Raw genomic sequence first — 19,733 nt, forward strand, 5'->3', positions numbered from 1 at the left:
TGGTAAAATTAGCATTAGGTTTGTGTTTAGGTCAGCATGATACCTATGTTTATTTCTTAGTTTTCATAACCATACTATGGTTATATAAGATGATAACATTAGGGGAAGCTGGGCAAAGGAAAACTGTGCTATTTTTCCAAATTTTTTGTAAATCTAAAATTACTTCATATCAAAAGGAAAAATAATCAAGGATTCCTTCCCTCATCAGTGTCCTTTCCCCACTCTACCTCATTAATATCCCCTTAAGAAGTTCTCATGTCTTCTTGTTATTTGTGAATTTCCAACCAAGCTTTTAACCCAGTGGTTCCCAAACCATATGTCCACATAAAGACTTGTTCATAAATGTTTATGACAACTTTATTAATATCCCAAAACTGGAAGCAAATCAAATGTCCATGAGTTGACAAATGGTTAAACAAATTTTGGTGAACTCATACAATGGAATAAAAAGTAGCAAACTACTTATACATGCAACAGCATGCATAAATTTCAAAAACATTATGCTAAGTGAACAAAACTACATACTGCATAATTCCATCTATGTGACATTGTGGAAAAGATAAAGCTATAGGGCCAACTCAGATTACTGGTTTCCAGGGACTGGGGGTAAGAGGAAGAGATTGACTACAGAGAGGCATGAAGACATTTTTGGGGTGATAGAAATGTTCTGTATCTCACTTACATTGGTATGGTACAGTATACGTTTGTCAAAACTCATCAAGCTGTACACGCAAAAATAGTGACTTTTTTTTGTAAATCACATCTCAGTAAACCTGTTTTAAAAGACATGTTTTAAAACAAAATACGTAAAAAGTTGGACATAAAAGGTTTGAAATAATATAACAAGAATATAATAAAAATCTGACATAACATTCATGAAAATGAATTTCTAAGAATGTAATTAGTTAATAAAGTATGCTTGATATCTTCCATTGGCCCCTCTAGCAAATCTTAACATATCAATATGTGTTTTAACATGTTATAACATACAACACCTATAATATATATTTTAATATAATTATACATAATATAGCATAATGACATCAGTATGTCAACGTCAATTAGATCTTATTAATGGATATGTGTTTATTAACTTCTGTGCTTTGTATGTTTAAAAGTTTCATAATAAAAGTTTTAGTTTGCTTAATTTAAAAAGAATCACATTGAATGCTTGTTAAAAATGTAGATCACTGTGCCTCGATCCCAAAAATTATAATATATTAACTCCCGGTTAGAAAAATAATTGTGCTTTATGACAGAACCTTTTCTCTTTCCTTTTGATGCTTAAATTTGAAAAAAAAAAAAAAAAGAAAGAAGAAGAAAAAAACCTACTAGGGGATACTGAAACCAAACTATAATGCACTTTGCAACTATTTCTTGTTTTGTTGTTATTCTTGTCATCTACAGTTTCCCTTCCTGTTTGGACTCCCAAATAACCAGAAGATAAACTAAGTAAAATATAAAGACTAGAAAGTAGACTTTAATGATTTTAGTTACTCTCTTCCTTTTTCCTTGTTAATTTTTTAGAATTATGTTTTAGTCAACATTTGACTATCTACAAGTTTCTAAGTTATATTAGGAAAGCAAGGAAGGGAATTATTTATATATGACACAGCTTTTTTTCTCAAGTAATTTCAATCCATGATAAAATGAACTAAAATATGTAAAATACATGGAGGTTTTTAATTTACTAATAAACTAAAACTTGAAAAGCAAGAATGAAAACAATTCTCACCTGGGTCCTTTCTAGTTGACATGGTGGCATTTTCTTATTGTGAATCAGGTAACATTTTGAGAAATTGCCATTTAAAAATACTTAATCACTTAGAATTGCTATAACATTGTCTTAATCCCTTGTGTGGTCACTGATGTGAAAAGGTCTCAAGCAGAATTAAAGCAGGGTCTTGTTGCACATCCCTATATTTTTTGTGTGAAAGGTGATGACATGTTTCTCTGTCTCCACTTCTCCCTGTCTTAAGGGAATACAACAGTGCTAGGATGCTGGCAAGCATTGTCCCTTATTACCCCCACTGAGGCTTCTGAGAGCAGTTGCATAGCAGCAGTTTTATTTCAGTTACCAGTCATTCCCAGCTAGCTGAGTTCAGTCTTCAGGGAATACTCCAATTTGCAGGTGGCCAACAACTTTAGTTATCATTGTCTTAACATTTACCAAGCTCCAGAGAAAGGCAATATTTGGCTTTTTCTTTCACTGACAGTTGCTAATTTCAAGCCTTATTTTGAAAGAAAATAATGAGTAGCAACTAATTAAGTCACTTTAGTTGTATCAATTGCTATGACAATATAGCTTTTTTTTAATGATGAGCTTTTTACTATTTTAAGAATTATAAATGGTAGCAACAGCATTTCAAAGAATTGGATAGGGTAGGATTTGTTTTGAGTGTTTTATTAGTATGTTTTCAGATTAGATTGGTGTCATAAGGGTGAAATCAGTTTATTTACATTCTTTCTTTCTTTAGTTTCCATTTATACTGTTGGATTTTTAGAATACGCTTAAAGGAACGTTATTCACACTCTTCACATTTGTATAAGGCATGGATATCATAACTATGTAAAAGAGAAAAAAGCATTTTCCTCTTGGCATCCACCTGTTTTTAAATTTTATATTTGGATTTTTTTATTTTATACTTAGTAACCACAGAATCAGTTACATATAAAAGCCATTTGAATAAGATTTTTATTTTACTTCAGTTTAATTATATAGCTAGGAATCCTAGGGGCAAATTCTTATAAGTCAAATGACACACTGTTAGTTTTTTTGCTTTTTGGGTTTTGTTTCTTGTTTGTTTGTTTGTTTGTTTTGCTTTTTTCCCCTCATTTTGAATTGTCATATTACATTTCTGGCTATTTATGATATATAATCCTATAATAAGGTATCTGTAGAAGTTATATATAATACATATGGTGAAAATAAGTTATGTTATAGTACTTAAAGTATTTAATGGGGCATTAGAATGTCGAGAATTCATATAGCACAGTGGTTAAAAAGATAGAGTTCCAGTGTGAGGCTGCCTAGGGTCAAAGTTCTCCTCTGCCATTTAGCATCTGTGTGAACTTGGGAAAGTCATACACCTTCTGTATTGGTCTGTTTCCACACTACTTTAAAAAATTACCTGAGACTGCGTAATTTATGAAGAAAAGAGGTTTAATTGACTCACAGTTCCACAGCCTTAACAGGAAGCATAACTAGGAGACCTCAGGAAACTTAACAGTTATAGCGGAAGAAGAAGGAGAAGAAGGACATTCTTCACATGGAGGCAAGAGAGAGCAAGGGGTGAAGTGCCACACTTTTAAACCATGGGAGGTGGTGGGAGAAGATTGGATCATGGGGGAGAATTTTTCCTATGCTATTCTCATGATAATGAGTGAGTGAGTTCTCAGATGATCTGAGAACATACTGTATACATTTTTTCAGTTCTGAAAGCAATTTTTGAGCCCCCACGAAATACCAGATATCAAACCTGCCCTGGGAACACAAAGATTGCAGCATTTAGTGAGGATGACACATAAGTGGGCATGCACTGTCCTAAATGTAAGGCTAGCTCTCTATAAATGCTTGGAAGCACTGAGGAGGAATGAGCACGTAATCTAGAGCAGGGTCAGGGCATGTCAAAAAGACAACCTAGAAGAGATTATTCCTAAACTCAATCAGAAAGGATGATCCAGCCAGGGAGAAGGAAGAGAATATGAGCAGTGGCAACATGCATGGTGAATATAGAGAATTAAGGTATTTTGAGTTAGTAGAGGATAAAGTATAAAAAGCGGAATGACCAGGGATCTGGCTGGAATGGTTAAATAGTTACCAGATGGTACTATATCCTATAGGCAGAACTCTTACCAGGCCATTCTTAGGTACCTTTGGGTTAATTACACATCCCTTGACCAGTCAGATGCATCCAGGGAAGAAGGATTGCGTGGCACAAAGCATAGTGACCTGAAACTAAGGAATTGCTCAGAAGGGGCAATGGGCAACTGGACGTGACATGTACTTTATTGTTTCTCAGAAGAGGATAATGCTGGAAGGCTTAGGACATGGTTGGTCTAAAATGGAGGGATAGTAGAAGCCAAGCCAAGCCAAGCTTGGAAACAGTGAATTTTTTGTGGTTTCATCCTATACAGCAATGTGGTCTTCCTAAAGAGCTTTGTCATGGCACCAGGAAGATTGACTTAAACATTGTTTTAATTCTTTTTTTTTCTTTTTTTCTTTTTTTTTGAGATGGAGTTTCGCTCTCGTTACCCAGGCTGGAGTGCAATGGTGCAATCTCGGCTCACCGCAACCTCCGCCTCCTGGGTTCAGGCAATTCTCCTGCCTCAGCCTCCCGAGTAGCTGGGATTACAGGCACACGCCACCATGCCCAGCTAATTTTTTGTATTTTTAGTAGAGATGGGGTTTCACCATGTTGACCAGGATGGTCTCGATCTCTTGACCTCATGATCCACCCACCTCGGCCTCCCAAAGTGTTGGGATTACAGGCGTGAGCCACCGCACCCGGCCACATTGTTTTAATTCTTATTTTTGATAGCTAATCATTAAAAAAATGGTAGGTGTTGGTAAATAAATAGCTTCAGATGATTAGCTATAGAATCTAGGGAGAAGAAAAAGAGAACAGGAAAAAAACAAGGGACAGGGAGAAAATGAGGTGGTCCAGAAAGTAGAGGTTTCTAGGTTGAAGAGTAAATTCTTGTGGAGAAAGAGATATACGAAAGACATGTGATTAGGGAGAAAATCAGAAAAAAATTACTATTTAAGATGTCTGAGATGGAGGATCTCTGAATGATGATAAGATCTAGTGTATAGATAAAAGAGTTTCCTGTTAATAAACTGCCTCATGTTAAAAAAAAAAAAAAAAGTGAGTGTCAGAGGGGAGGATACTGAGTAATGGAGGCAAGGATGAAGCTAGGGTACCATACATCACTATTGGTTATTTTCTAGCATGCTGTTAAGAGACAGAAATATTACCAGCTAGGAGTTAAAGTTCTTAATGAACAAAGGAAAGTGAAAGAGAGATTGAAACATGGGAGCAGCAAAGAGAGATGAAGAATCTTAAATCAAGATGGCATGTACTTCAAAAAATATATATTTACTCCATGATTTTATGAAATAACAGTTTGGAAACAGTGATGGTAAGCTAGGTAAAGTCCAGCTACCTCTTCCTGAGTACCATTGAATATTGGGGTAATGGAGAACGAAAAACTTCAACTAAATAGGGCTCTGGGAAAACAGTTTCTCAGGTTAAAACTATGCTTCACTTACATCAAGGAGATGACAACAAAATTTTCAAAGGTTTCACTACCTCCATGAAGTATTACTGACCATTCTCTGCAATCTTAACCTTTTCGTTATCTGTATTCCTAAATCAGCCAAAATTTCATGTGTATATTTATTGAGGACTTACTAAAGCTTAAACACTGTGGTAGATGTTAAGGTAAATACAACACTATGCCATCCCCTCAGAAGTTTAAATGCAAGATTTCTTGTTTCTGGATAGGAAAGCCTCAACTTTAATTTATGAATTGCTGGAGGCTTAGTGTGGCCAAGTCTGAGAGAGAAAAACTGCAGGAGTATTCATTAATGGGGAGGCCACAATTTTCAAAAATTTTACTCCTGGAGTCCTACCAGGTTCTCACAGTGAATATCTGAGAAAATTTCCCTCATTTTTCCATCAGGGAAAATCTCTGCTCACTGCAACCTCCACCTCCCAGGTTCAAATGATTCTCCTTGAATCACTGCTTCAGCCTCCTTTGTAGCTGGGATTACAAGCACATGCCAGCATGCCTGGCTAATTTTTGCATTTTTAGTAGAGACAGGGTTTCGCCATGTTGGCCAGGCTGGTCTTGAACTCTTGACCTGAGGTGATCCACCTGCCTCAGCCTCCCAATGTGCTGGGATTACAGGCATGAGCCACCGCACCCGGCCCATTCTGCTTTTCTTAACAAAGTCTGCTCTCAGAAGAAACTAACCAGAGCCTAACTTATAAGAAGGAAGGGAAATACTCAATTCCAGTCCTCTCTAGCCATCCTCTTCGACCTAAATGGAGTGAGTGGGGGTGAGGGGCACTGAGAAGCGCTTGTGAAGTTCACAGTCCAGAAACACAGACTCATTAAAAGACTGAGATCTAATCACAGGACTTCAGAATGTTTCCCCCCACCTTACCACTACATTACTAAAGGCCTGTTTACTGCAGTTCCTTTCACCTAGTACAGCATATCCAGCTAGCAAGAAAAAAATTACAGAACATGCTAAAAGGCAGAAAACACACTTTAAAGACACAGAGTAAGCATCAGAACCATCCTCAGACAGAGCAAGCATCAGAACCAGCCTCAGATAATATTGAAATTATCGACCAGAAATTCAAAACAATTATGATTAATATACTAAGGGCTCTAATGGATAAAGTAGATAGCATTCAAGAACAGATGGACAATATAAGAAGAAAGAGAGAAATTATAAAAAAGAACCAAAAGGAATGCCAGAAATCAAAAACACTGTAGCAGAAAGGAAGAATGCCTTTTATGGGGATATTAGTAGACAGGACACAATTGAGGAAAGAATCTCTAAGCTTGAGGACATCTCAGTAGAAACTGGCAAGACTGAAAAGCAAAGAAAAAGAAGACTGCAGAAAAAACAAAAATGGAACAGACCCAGAGGAACCTTAAGTACATAATACTAAGTAAAACAAGCCAATCTAAAACTGCTGCAGTATGATTCCAACCACAGACGCTCCTTGACATACAATGGGGTTATGTCCCAATAAACCCATCATTAAGTAAAAAAATATCCTACATTGAAAAGTATTTAATGTCCTGATAAACCCATCGTAAATCAAAAAAATTGTTCAAACCATCTTAAGTGGGGGACTATGTATGACATTCTAGAAAAGGTAAAACTGGAAATCAGTAAAAAGATCACTGTTTGCCAAGGGTCAAGGTGTGGGAGGTGTTGAGGGATGAATAGGCAGAGCACAGAGGATTTTTTGAGTAGTAAATATACTCTGCATAATACTATAATGGTGGATACATGTCACCATTCATTTGTCCTAACCCATAGAATGCACAACACCAATAACAAATCCTAAAGTAAACTGTGGAATGTGGCTGATGATGATGTCGATGTGTAGAGGGTAGGAGAGGAATACTGGAAATCTTTGTATCTTCTACTCAGTTTTGCTATGAATCTAGAACTAAGTTAAGAAGTACTCCCTTTGCTTCTGTCTTCTGAAAGACATTGTAGAGAATTGGTATCATTTCTTCCTTTAATGTTTCATAGAATTCACCAGTGGAACCCATCTGGGTCTGGTGTTTCTGTTTTGTAAGGTTATTAATTGTTGATTTAATTTCTTTAATAGATATAGGCCTATTCATATTGTCTATTTCTTCCTGTATAAGTTTAGCAGATCGTGTCTTTCAAGGAATTGGTCTGCTTCACCTAGATTATCAAATTTGTAGACATAGAGTTGTTCATAGTATTCCTTTTTTACCATTTTAATGTCTATCAGACCTGTTGTGATGTCCCCTCTTTTATTTCTAATATTAGTCATTTGGGTCCTCTCTGTTTTTTTCTTAGTTAGCCTGGCTAGAGACTTACAGATTTTTTTTTAATCTTCATAAAGTACCAGCTTTTTATTTTATTGATTTTCTCTATTGATTTATTGTTTTCAATTTCATTGATTTCCGAACTAATTTTTATTTCTTTTCTTGTGTTTTATTTGGATTTAATTTGCTCTTTTTTTTTTTTTCTAGTTTCCTAAGGTAGAAACTTAGTATTGGGTTTAGATCTTCCTTCTTTTCTAGTATATGCATTCAGTGCTATAAATTTTCCTCTTAGCACTGTTTTCACTGCATCTCACAAAATTTTGATGTTACGTTTTCATTTTTATTTTGTTGAATTCAAAGTATCTTTAAATTTCTCTTGAGATTTCTTCTTTGATCCATGTGTTTAGAATGTTATTTAATCCCCACATAATGTATTTTTTTTTTTTTTTTTGAGACGGAGTTTCGCACTTGTTACCCAGGCTGGAGTGCAATGGTGCGATCTCGGCTCACCGCAACCTCCACCTCCTGGGTTCAGGCAATTCTCCTGCCTCAGCCTCCTGAATAGCTGGGATTACAGGCACGCGCCACCATGCCCAGCTAATTTTTTGTATTTTTAGTAGAAACAGGGTTTCACCACGTTGACCAGGATGGTATCGATCTCTTGACCTCGTGATCCACCCTCCTTGGCCTCCCAAAGTGTTGGGATTACAGGCGTGAGCCACCGCACCCGGCCTAATGTATGTTTTATACTCAGAATTTGATCTGTCTTGGTGAATGTTCCATATAAACCTGAGGAATCTACATTCTGCTGTTGTTGGATATAAAGCAGTCTATAGATGTCAGTTATATTCACTTGATTAAATGGTGTTTTGGAGTTCAACTATGTCCTGACTGATTTTCTGCCTGCTAGATCTGTCCATTTCTGATAGAGAGGTGTTGCAATCTTCAACTATAATAGATTTATCTATTTCTCCTAGCAACTCTTACCTGTTTTGCCTCATGTCTCTTGACACTCTATACACATTAAGCCTGTCTTCTTGGAGAATTGACCCCTTTATCATTATATAATGCCCTTCTTTATCCTTGATATGCTTTCTTGCTCTAATATCTGCTCTGTCTGAAATTAATACAGTGATGCCTGCTTTCTTTTGATTAGTGTTGGCATAGTACATTTTTTCTCGCCATTTACTATTAATATTTAGGTGCCTTTATATTTAAAGTGAATTTCTTGTAGACAATATATAGTTGGGTCTTGTTTTCTGATCTACACTGACAGTCTCTTTTAACTGGTGTATTTAGACTGTTGACATTCAAAGTGATTATTGATTTAGTTGGATTTCTAACCATATTTGTTAACTGTTTTCTATTTGTTGCCTTTGTTCTGTGTCCTTATTTTTGTCTTCCACTGTTTATAAATGTTCATGATTTTATTGAGTGATTTCTTTGATTACATTTTCTCTCCTTTCTTAGCATATCAGTTATTCTTATTTTTTAAAAAATTTAATGATTTCCCTAGAATTTGCAATATAAATTTATAACTAACCTAAGTTCACTTTCACATAACACTATACAACTTCATAGATAGTATGAGTACCTTATAACAAAATAATCTTAATTCTTCCATCTTGTCATTTGCATAATTGATATTCATTTCACTTACATAAGTATACATAAGAATATATATCATATGCATAAGCATACATAATTGAATGCATCGCTATTATTACTTTGATATTAAATCAGTTAAGAAAAATAAACGATTTTATTTTATTTTCACTTATTCCTTCTATACTCTTCCTTTTCTTATGAAAGACCAATTTCTGAACTATATTGTTTTCTTTCTCTCTAAGGAACTTCTTTAAACATTTTTTGCAAGGTTGGTCTACTGGCAACAAATTTCCTCAATTTTTTCATGTATGTGAAAGTTTTATTTCACTTTCACCTTTGAAGGACATAGTTTTGCAGGTTATAGAATTCTAGGTTGGTAGTTTGGGTTCTTTTTTTTCTTCTCAACACTTTAATATTTCACTCCATTCTCCTCTTGTTTGTGTGGTTTCTAAAGGAGAAGCCAAATGTAATTTTTATTTTTGTTCCTCTGATTTTCTGTAGTTTGAAAATTATATGCCTCAGTGTAGTTTTGGGGTTTTGGGGTTTTTTTCTTTTAGGAGATTTTGGGGGGTTTCTTGGCATCTATGCTACTTAGTATTTTCTGAGCTTCCTGGATCTTTGGTTTGGTGTATTAAGTTGGGAAAATTCTCAGTCATTATTGTTTCTGATTTTCTTCTGTTTCTTTCTCTTTTCTTTTTTTGGTATTACCATTACACACCTTATGCCTTTTGTAGTTGTCCTTTAATCTTTAGATATTCTTTTCTGGATTATTTTTGTTTGTTCTGCTTGCTTTTCTGTTTTGGATGTTTCTATTGATATTTCCTCATGCTTAGAGAGAGATTCTTTCTTCAGCCATGTCCAGTCTACTAATAAGCCTGCGTATAAATTTATATTTAGTATCTAAATTCTGTATTAAGTGGCAATTTCCTTGAGGGCAGAGTTTGTTTATCTTTGATTTCCTTTCAACTCCTAGTAGAGTTCTCTATAACAAATATACGTAAATTTTATTAAATACACGTATCATGTCATATGAGGTATATATGTGCCACAAAAAGGTAGAATTAAATTACTAGATGAGTGAACATCTACTAATACTGTCTCAGTCAAATGCTTAACTGTATTTTCATTAGAAATGTATTTATGTGGCTGGGTGCAGTGGCTCAAGCCTGTAATCCCAGCACTATGGGAGGCCAAGGCAGGCGGATCACAAGGGCAGGAGTTCAAGACCAGCCTGGCCAATATGGGGAAACCTCGTCTCTACCAAAAACACAAAAATTAGCTGGGCGTAGTGGCAGGTACCTGTAGTCCCAGCTACTCTGGAGGCTGAGGCAGGAGAATCACTTGAACCTGGGAGGCAGAGGTTGCACTAGGCCGAGATCGCGTCACTGCACTCCAGCCTGGGTGACAGAGTGAGACTCAGTCTCAAAAAAAAAAAAGAAAGAAAGAAAGAAATGTAATGTATTTATGTCTGATTTTTGGTAGACTCCTTGGCCTGAATCTCAACCTAGATTTTTGAACCAATATTAAACAATCCTATTACAGTTTGTAAACTTAAGTCTGGCTTGCTGACTACAGTTATTAGCAAATGTGGTGACTCATTCTGATTGAGTCATAGAAAATAGTGTATAAAGCCTTTGCCTTTATATACTAATGACTGTTACTAATGACAGTGACTCTCCCTAATGACACCAAGATTCTACAGTTGACCCTTGAACAACATGGGGGTTTGTGCAGTTGAAAATTTGCACATAACTAGAGAAAAGAAAGTGTGATTGAGAAAATCATAAGGAAGAGAAAATATACTATTTACTATTCATTAAGTGCAAGTGAATCATAAAGATCTTCGTCCTCATCATCTTCACATTGAGCCTTTCCCCCTTACCTCCAGTCAATTTCTACATACCTATAATAAGCTGCAGTAAAAAACAGTAAAAACAGGTCTATGTGATATATACTAGGAGTTTTTATACTTACTCCTTGGGTGACTAGAACAATAGGCTATAACATTATAAGTATTTTCTTTCAGTAATCTAAATAGTTCTGCTTCTGATTTGAGTAAGTTTCCATTTTTCTCTATTGAAAGGAGCAATGTCTACATGTTTAAAAAACAGTTGACTTGGTAAAGCACTGTGGTAGCCTATACTGATGTTCACCAAATACTTTCAGTTCCCTTTCTGAGTACATGGTAGTAGTATGTATATCTTCTCCCATTGAAGTTAGATATGGTCATGTGATTGTTTTGTCAGTGAAATGAGACCAGAAGTTACATGAAGCTTTAAGAGCTAGTACATGTACATAATTTGCTATTTTACCTTTATCCTGCTGCAAAAATTGTAGAAGTGCAGATACAGAGCCTCCCTTAGCCTAAGTTCCTGAGTAACAACAGCATAGACAGTATCCCACCCCCTCAGTTGACCTGCTCATGGACATGTAACATATTTTATGCCACTAAGATTGTGGGGATAATTAGATAAGCATAACCTAGCTTATCCTGATTAATGTAGTCTTCACCCCAAAACAGTAGGCTTTGGTAGTTACTAGAGAAATATAAAAGATTTGATGTGCTAATATTGGCCTAGTATTTCTTTTTCTTCCTTATAGAAATGTTTATTTTACACAGCTTATATAAAATGATATTCATCTCAAGGTGATTAGAGTCATTCTCCATGTGTCAAAATATTTTTCTTTGAATTAGAATCTTTGCTTGAGAAATTTTATTTTATTTATTTGTTTTTGAGTTAGGGTTTCATTCTGTTGCCTTGACTGGAGTGCAGTCAGCCATCACTCACTACAGCCTTGAACTCCTGAGCTGAAGCATTCCTCCCACTTCAGCCTCCTGAGTAGCTGGACTAAGGCGTATGCTAGCAGGCTAGCTAAGTTTTTTTTTATTTTTGTAGAGATGGGGTCTTGCCACGTTGCCCAGGCTGGTCTTGAATTCCTGGCCTCAAGCTATCGTCTCGGCTTAGCCTTTTCAAAATGCTGGGACTACAGATGCGAACCACCATGCGTGGCTGAGAAACTTTAATATGCTTCTATAAGATGTTTTTTCACCTGTCAATGATAGAATTGTAAATTTCATGAAAGTAGTGACCATCATCATTCATTTTTGCATTTAACCTTTTATTCAATAAATTTTTATTGAGTGCTCACTATTTGCCAGGTACAGAGTCTAGGAAGATGTTCAGGGAACTCTAGATAGTTTGGTAAAACTGGCAGGCAGCAGGCAGGGCCAAAGACTGTAAAGCACTTTGTTAATAAAGTTAACGTCTGGATACTTTAACAATTTCATAAGTGATCCATACTTCACTTTAAAATAGTTTAGCCACATTCAGTACTTAAGTTTACAATGCCATATTCAAGGTGACATAGACCAAGTTTTAACGCTTCTGAGACCACCAGTTTATAATTTTTTACAACTTAGTTAACTCCTTTTTACATATCTTAGAGTAACGCTTTTTCTCTTCTATCAGTATCTTTTAATTCCTCCAGTGCACCAAGTACCTTCTCACCTGGGGGCCTTTGCACATGCCATTTTCTTTGCCTGTTTTCCCTTAGTTTTAGGAAAGCACTGGATGTCATTTCTATTGAAATTGCTGGTACCATCTTCATAGAAAGAATATATTTGTCTATGTTATCTTGTTGTGCTTTTAGAAATCTACCAGTAAAATTAGAAGTTTTTCTCCCATAGCTAATATAAAAATTAAGAAATAAGAAATTAGGTGCTGTCAGAAAGTTTAATTATCTCAATTATCACAGAAGAAAATTTTTTCATCACATTGCCAGGTGGTTTCAAGCAACTATTATTTACAAAATTAAAAAACTTAAAAGCTAGGTTCTATTTCTGGTCTTTTTTGTAAAAATTTAAATACGTTTTGCAGAGATAGTGTGGAAGAATAAAGTTCCCTTTTCGTTCTCTCTCCCATCACCTTCTGCCTTTCTTTCTAGGGATTCTTCAGCAAGCGCCTGAAAGGCTCCATCAAGAGGACCAAAAGTCAGTCAAAGCTTGACAGAAACACGAGCTTTCGGCTTCCATCCCTTCGCAATACAGATGACAGGTAGGAGGTTAACTTTCTTAAAACAAAAAAAGCAATTTGAGTGTGAATTTTGTTAAGGCATTTTGGTTTTTTCTGAATTTGAATCAATGACAAATAGAAAAATACAATTAAAAAGTGACTTTTATGTCTTGTTCATATTAAGACAAGATACAAAATATTGACTCAACTACCCAACCAGTTTAAGAATCTTATAATATTGGAGAGTTTGTGGATACATAAAAATTAATTTCCGAATCAGTTAAGCTGTTTCTATAGAATCAAGTTATAATGGTGAGAGGTGTATCTTTTATTTTGTTTTTGGTAGAATGACTATAAAGAATAATGATTTATGATAGCTAAAAAGTTTCAGCACTGTCACAGGATGCTTCATCTTGTTGTTATCTTGTTTCATCTGTAATAACCCTATATGATAAATATTAACACCATTTTATAGATGAAGAATCTGAAGCACAGAGAGGTTAAATGATCTTACCCAGGGTTATGGTATTTGAACTTGCGCAGTTTGACTCCAGAGTCCATGCTTTTTACTGCTACGTTCTGTATATACAGCATATGAAATCGGCCTTGTTGGTTTGCAATTACAACTAGAAGATGTGCTGAAAAGGAAGCCTGGATGGATTTCAATAATTAGGACTACTAGCTTGACTAATCCTCAAATGTACAGCTCCCTAAGGGTGATAGCCTTTGAAAACCATTGAATGTGTGCTAACACATTTTTGACACATCATGTCTCGACAATGTTCAAAATTTTGGAAATAGTGCTTGTGGTATTAGCACATCATTACCGCCACCAGTATTTATTAAGTACTTATTCTATGTCATACATGTTAAATGTAGTCTCTCATGTAATGCATCAACCCCAGATACTATTATTCTCATTTTATAGATGAGGAACTGAGGCATAAACAGTTTGAGAAACTTGCCCAGGGTCACATAGCTAGTAAGTAGTAGAGCTGGGCTTTGAACTCAGGTCTGCCTCTTATATTTGATACTCTTATTTATGTTTTTTTTTTTTCAGTAAGTGACTTTGTTTTCAGTTATCTACCTGGAAAACAGAAATAAAATTATAGATTTGCCAAGCAGATGATTACTGTCTTTATTTTGTAAATGAAGGGACTTGATGAGGGACTATTGCTTTATTAGTTCTTCTTGAACCAAATTAAAGGTGCTCTGTGAAATTTGCAAGTCAACCCAATTTGCAGTATGTATATTTATGTTATTATTATCTCTTTTATACTTCTTTGTTTTAAGGTAATTATAAAAAATGATTTTTAAAATACTTTTCTTAGTTTCCTGTTATTCTATAATTTTCATCATTCCAGGAAGTCAAAGCATTTTATGAATGTCTCAAAAAAATAGAATAGTAATTTTATTCAGATTTTTGATTCTTAAGAACAAATATGTTGTGCAGCAAATAAAACACTCCCAATTCAATAGCCAATTTCTTAAACCCTGCAACATCATATGGAAATTTGGGAGATAAGACTTTTTTTTATAAGTTTACCTTATTTTTTAACCTTGCATTAAATATTACCTTCTTCACTTCAAACAAAGAGCTCTCTCCTATTCAATTTTTTTTAGGTTGCCCGTGGGAATTGCTTGATTGGATTACCAAGAGATTATATTATCCCAGAGTTTCTTGTTTTGCTATTATATAGTTACTATATTTTTAGCCTTTCCAGTGATCTAAATGTATTATTTGTGACTTTTATGCTGTTATGCTTTAATCAATAGCAAAGTCTTTCTTAAGTACAGCACAATAAAAAAGTGCTAGTAAATCTCAAATATTAAGTAACCCTTTTAATTTATCAACTCCGTTTGAATAGCAGAGTTTTTCTGTACAGAAATTTTTCAAAAAAACTTTATTTTTGTATAGGGATGTACTCAATAGAGCTTGAATGTGTTACCATTTTTAAAAAAGACTCGTCTTCAGATCATGTGAACACTCAAATAGAGCTAAGGTACAAGATATTGATCAGCTGAGTTCTTTGAGTTAGTGGCCTTATAGGTGTGACCAAGTATTTTCTGAAGACTTCTGATTTTCTTGGTTCAGATGCATCAATTGCTGAAGTCAACCACTTCTTTCAAAATGGTATACAGGTCGGGCGTGGTCACTCACGCCTGTAGCCCCAGCACTTTGGGGAAGCCAAGACGGGCGGATCACAAGGTTGGGAGCTCGAGACCAGCCTGACCAGTATAGTATAACCCCATCTCTACTAAAAATACAAAAATTAGTGGGGCATGGTGGCACACGCCTGTAGTCCCAGCTGCTCGGGAGGCTGAGGCAGAAGAATCGCTTGAACCTGGGAGGCAGATGTTGCAGTGAGCCAAGATTGTGCCACTGCACTCCAGCCTGGATGACACAGCAAGACTCCATCTCAAAAAAAACAAGAATAAGAACAAAATGGTTGGTATACAATGTCTAAATCTAAGTAGCAAAACATTTTTATTCTATTATCCAATCTATGGAACCGCTAGTTAAATGTAAGCAGCTTTTTTTTTCAAGTTTTTAAATTATAAAGTAAAATACTCATTTGTCTTTGCTGTTTTGGAGGAGAAAAAGGTTTCAGTGTATAAGTAGAGAGAAAAAGAACTAAAGACTCTATCTTCCCTGTCTCCCTACATAAATAACCTTATTAACAATTTGTATATTTTCAAACCTCTTTAAAATCCCATACATAAAGGGAACTCAAGTATGTGTTTTCCATGTTTCAGTATAAATAGGATTATATTATGTATTACTTTGTGACTTGCTTTTTAGTATAAATATTTTGTACTCTGTCAGTAAATGTCAGCTCACACCATTCTTTTTAACAACTGAATCTTCTCATGCTACAGTGTTTTTAACATAATGTACCACACTTCTGTATTGATGGACATTTACATTGTTTCTCTTTTTTGATACAAAATAGAGATGTCATGAACATTTTTGAACATGTACCCTTTTGTACTGGTGACTGGGTTGGATTTCAGAAGTGGAACTTCTTGGTATACAGTATGTATATTATCAAATTTTCCTTCAAAAAATGACCTTTCTCACCAACAGATTAAGATTACTTTTGTCATTCAGACAACCTTTTCCATTTTACCAATATGTTGAAAGAATAGTAATAATAAACACTTACGTTGTATTTATTATGTGACAGATAATATTCTAAGTACTTTACGTAAACTAACTCATTTAATCATCACAACCACCCGAGAAGACAGTCATTGTCATTACCCCTATTTTGAAGATGAGAAAACTGAGACAGAGAAATTCATAAATTTTCTGAGGTTATACAGCTTGGAAAGAAGTGAGGTTCAAACCCAAGAAGATTGACTTTAGAGCCTATATTTTTAACCTTTACTATGTATTGCATCTCTAAAAGATGGGATGGGGGAATGTCTTTGTTTTGATTTGTATTTTGCTAATGCTTAGTATATTGAGTATCCTGTCACATATTTTCTTCTTCTACGATTTACCTATTTCCTTTACCCATTTTTCTGTTGAGTTGTTTATCCTATTTCTTATGATTTGGAATAGCACTTTTTATTACTAGAGATAGTAAGCCACTACTATACATGTTGCTAAAATTTTCTCCCAATCTGTTTCTTGTGTTTTAAAATCATGTCTTCTGGTTAAATAGAAGTATTCACTTTTTCTTTCTCTGATATATCAGTCTTTTTTGTGTGTGGCTTATTTGGTCAAGTTTGATCAGAACAGTGAACTCAAGAGGTGAGGAACCTGTTTCTTATTGATGCTGTGCAAATCACTTTATTTTTCCCTACATCAGGAGGGAGAAATATTCTGTCTGAAGCTATCCAGGGAATAATGAAATAGTGGACATGATATTTGGAAATCTTCAAAGTGGTTTTTTTGTTTGTTTGTGGGGTTGGTTTGTTTGTTTTTGGATACGGAGTCTCGCTCTGTCACCCAGACTGGAGTGCAGTGGCGTGATCTCAGCTGATTGCAACCTCTGCCTCCTGGGTTCAAGTAATTCTCCTGCCTCAGCTTCCCGAGTAGCTGGGATTACAGGTGTAAGCCACCGTGCCTAGCCAGAAATCTTCAAGGTCTTTGACATAAACTACAAACCTTATCTTGACTCATAACATTTTTTTTTTTTATTTTTTGAGACAGTGTCTTGTTCTGTCACCCAGGCTGGAGTGCAGTGGCACGATCACAGCTCACTGCAGCCTTCACCTCTTGAGCTTACTTAATCCTCCTGCCTCAGCCTCCTGAGTAGCTGGGACTACAGGCACACACCACCACACCTGGCTTATTTTTATACTTTTTTAAAGATGGGATTTTGTCATGTTCCCTAGGCTGGTCTCATACTCCTGGGCTCAAGCAGTTTCCCCACCTTGGCCTCCCAAAGTGCTAGGATTATAGATGTGACTTGGTTGATCAAGAAAGACCTTAGTGGCTACAGGTTTGTCTTGTTATAAACTCTGTTAGGCGGCCCTGATGGAATTTGTTACCAGTGCTGCCTTTTGGATGAATGTATAGTGATTCTTAAACTCAGAATTTCCTTTTGGGAGCACAGGCATAATAAGTGAAATTTTACAAAATAATTAATGTTTCTAAAATTCAAATGTATTGATATACAGTAACACATTCAATATGTGACAGTTATGTACAAGCTACTATGCCTTGTGCTACAGAGAATATGGCATAGAGAACCAAAGATAACAGGCCTCAACTTCGAGGAGTCCAGTAAAAGACATAAGTGTCAAGGAGGAAATGGTATCAGTGAAGATAAAATTACTTCTTGCTGAGTGTATCAGGAGAGACCTTAAGAGAGCAATGGCCTGTGAGTTGAATCTTACATGTGTAATTTGAACATAGAAATAGACACACACACACAACTTTCTTTGGAATGGAAATAATGAGCAAAAGTAAAAAGCAGGAAATTACAGAGCTTGAAGAGAATTACTGAATAGTTCATGGTATTAACATGTAAAGGGGCAAGGTAGGAAATAAGTTTGGAAAGGTAAAATTCCAGTTTTTAACTTAATAGGTAAAAACTATTCTGCTTTTCTTTGTCTTAAAAAGTACTCAATATGAGAAACAAATATGAGCTCCATCTTTAATGACACTAGGAAAAATATGAGTGATAGGTTACTTAATCTACGATTCTCACTTAGAGGGCCAACAGATGTAGTTACCTACAAAAGAAAATTCTAAAAAGAAGTCTTTACTTAGGATTCAGTTTAGTTGCCAATTAACAGATATTCAAAATAGAAATGACTTAAACAAGGTAGAATTTTTTTTTTCACTTCTATCTGAAAGTGGACAGCCCTGTCCAAGTCTGCCATCTTTAGAATCTTCAAGGATCTCTTTATAAGCACAAGATAGCTACTAGACCTCTAAGCATAACATATTTGTTTTAGATACCAGAAAAGATGGGCACATAAAAAGACACATGGCTTCCAGCTGAGTTATGTCCCATTAAAGCAATCTCTCTTAAACCATACCCAGTTGACTTTGACTTCTATCTCATTGCCACCTTTTTCTAAGGAAGGCTGGGAAACTTTATACCTGGATATATTGGTGAGCCCAATAATACAGGAATCTGTTCTTAAGAGAGAAGGATGGACAGTGAGTGGTAAGATAGCTAGCAGTCTCTGTATAGGAGGTTGATTTACCCACCTACTCTGGAAAGGTTCAGCTTCCACTCAGCTCTAGAAGCTCAGCAGCCAGGCTTACACCTGTCACATAGCAGTTTGGAGAAATTGAACCACCCTGGAGAAAAGGACTTACAGATACCTAGTCTTTTATACCTATTAAAATCTCAGCTGATAAATTCATTCCTAGGTAAATCCAAGAGAAATAAAAATGCATGTTCATTCAAAAACTTGTATATGAATATTCATAACAACATTATTCATAATAGGTAAAAAGTGATAACAACCCAAATGTCCATCAACTGATCAGTAGATATACAAAAACATGATATACCCATACAATAGAATATTTGTCAGCAATAAAAAGAGTACTGGTATATGCTGCAATGTGTATTCATGTTTTCAACCTTGAAAACACTGAAGTGGGAGGATCGCTTGAGCCCAGGAGGTCAGTGCTGCAGTGAACCATGATTGTGCCACTGCACTCCAGCCTGGGAAATAGAGAGAGACTCTGTCTCAATAATTACAATAATAAGCCAGTCAGTCACAAAGTACGACATATTATATGATTCCATTTATAAGAAATGGAAATGCCAAGAATAGGCAAATCAATTTATATCATCGTGAAATATCTGAATGCTGAAGTTTAAAAATACACATATTAAAATCTTCTAGAAAGAAAAAATAGGTTACATACAAAGAAATGTTGGGGGTGGCGAGATGACATTGGAATTCTCAGTAGAAATAATGGAAATCAGATGTTAGTGGAGTAATGTCTTGAAAATTCTGAGTGGAAATTATTTTCAACCCGGTATTCCATACCCAGAGCAGATCTTGAATGTCAGACTGAGGAGTTTGGATTTTAGCCTATAAGCAACAAGGAGCCTTTAAACATTTTTGATTAAGGAAATG

At 35.5% G+C, this 19,733-nt stretch overlaps 1 protein-coding gene across 8 annotated transcripts in view; it reads left to right on the plus strand.

Moving 5' to 3' along the window:
- Window positions 1-19,733, plus strand: part of RASAL2 (RAS protein activator like 2) — a 375,087-nt gene that overhangs the window by 297,916 nt on the left and 57,438 nt on the right. For all 8 annotated transcript variants that reach the window (XM_012444491.3, XM_012444487.3, XM_012444488.3 and 5 more), the window contains one exon: window positions 13,105-13,214. In XM_012444491.3, coding sequence (XP_012299914.1) covers window positions 13,105-13,214 — 110 coding nt within the window. The remainder of the gene's footprint in view (window positions 1-13,104; window positions 13,215-19,733) is intronic.

Source organism: Aotus nancymaae, unplaced genomic scaffold, assembly GCF_030222135.1.
Source record: "Aotus nancymaae isolate 86718 unplaced genomic scaffold, 86718_ANA_hifiasm-v0.15.2.pri h1tg000108l, whole genome shotgun sequence".
In the NCBI taxonomy this organism is placed as follows: domain Eukaryota; kingdom Metazoa; phylum Chordata; class Mammalia; order Primates; family Aotidae; genus Aotus; species Aotus nancymaae.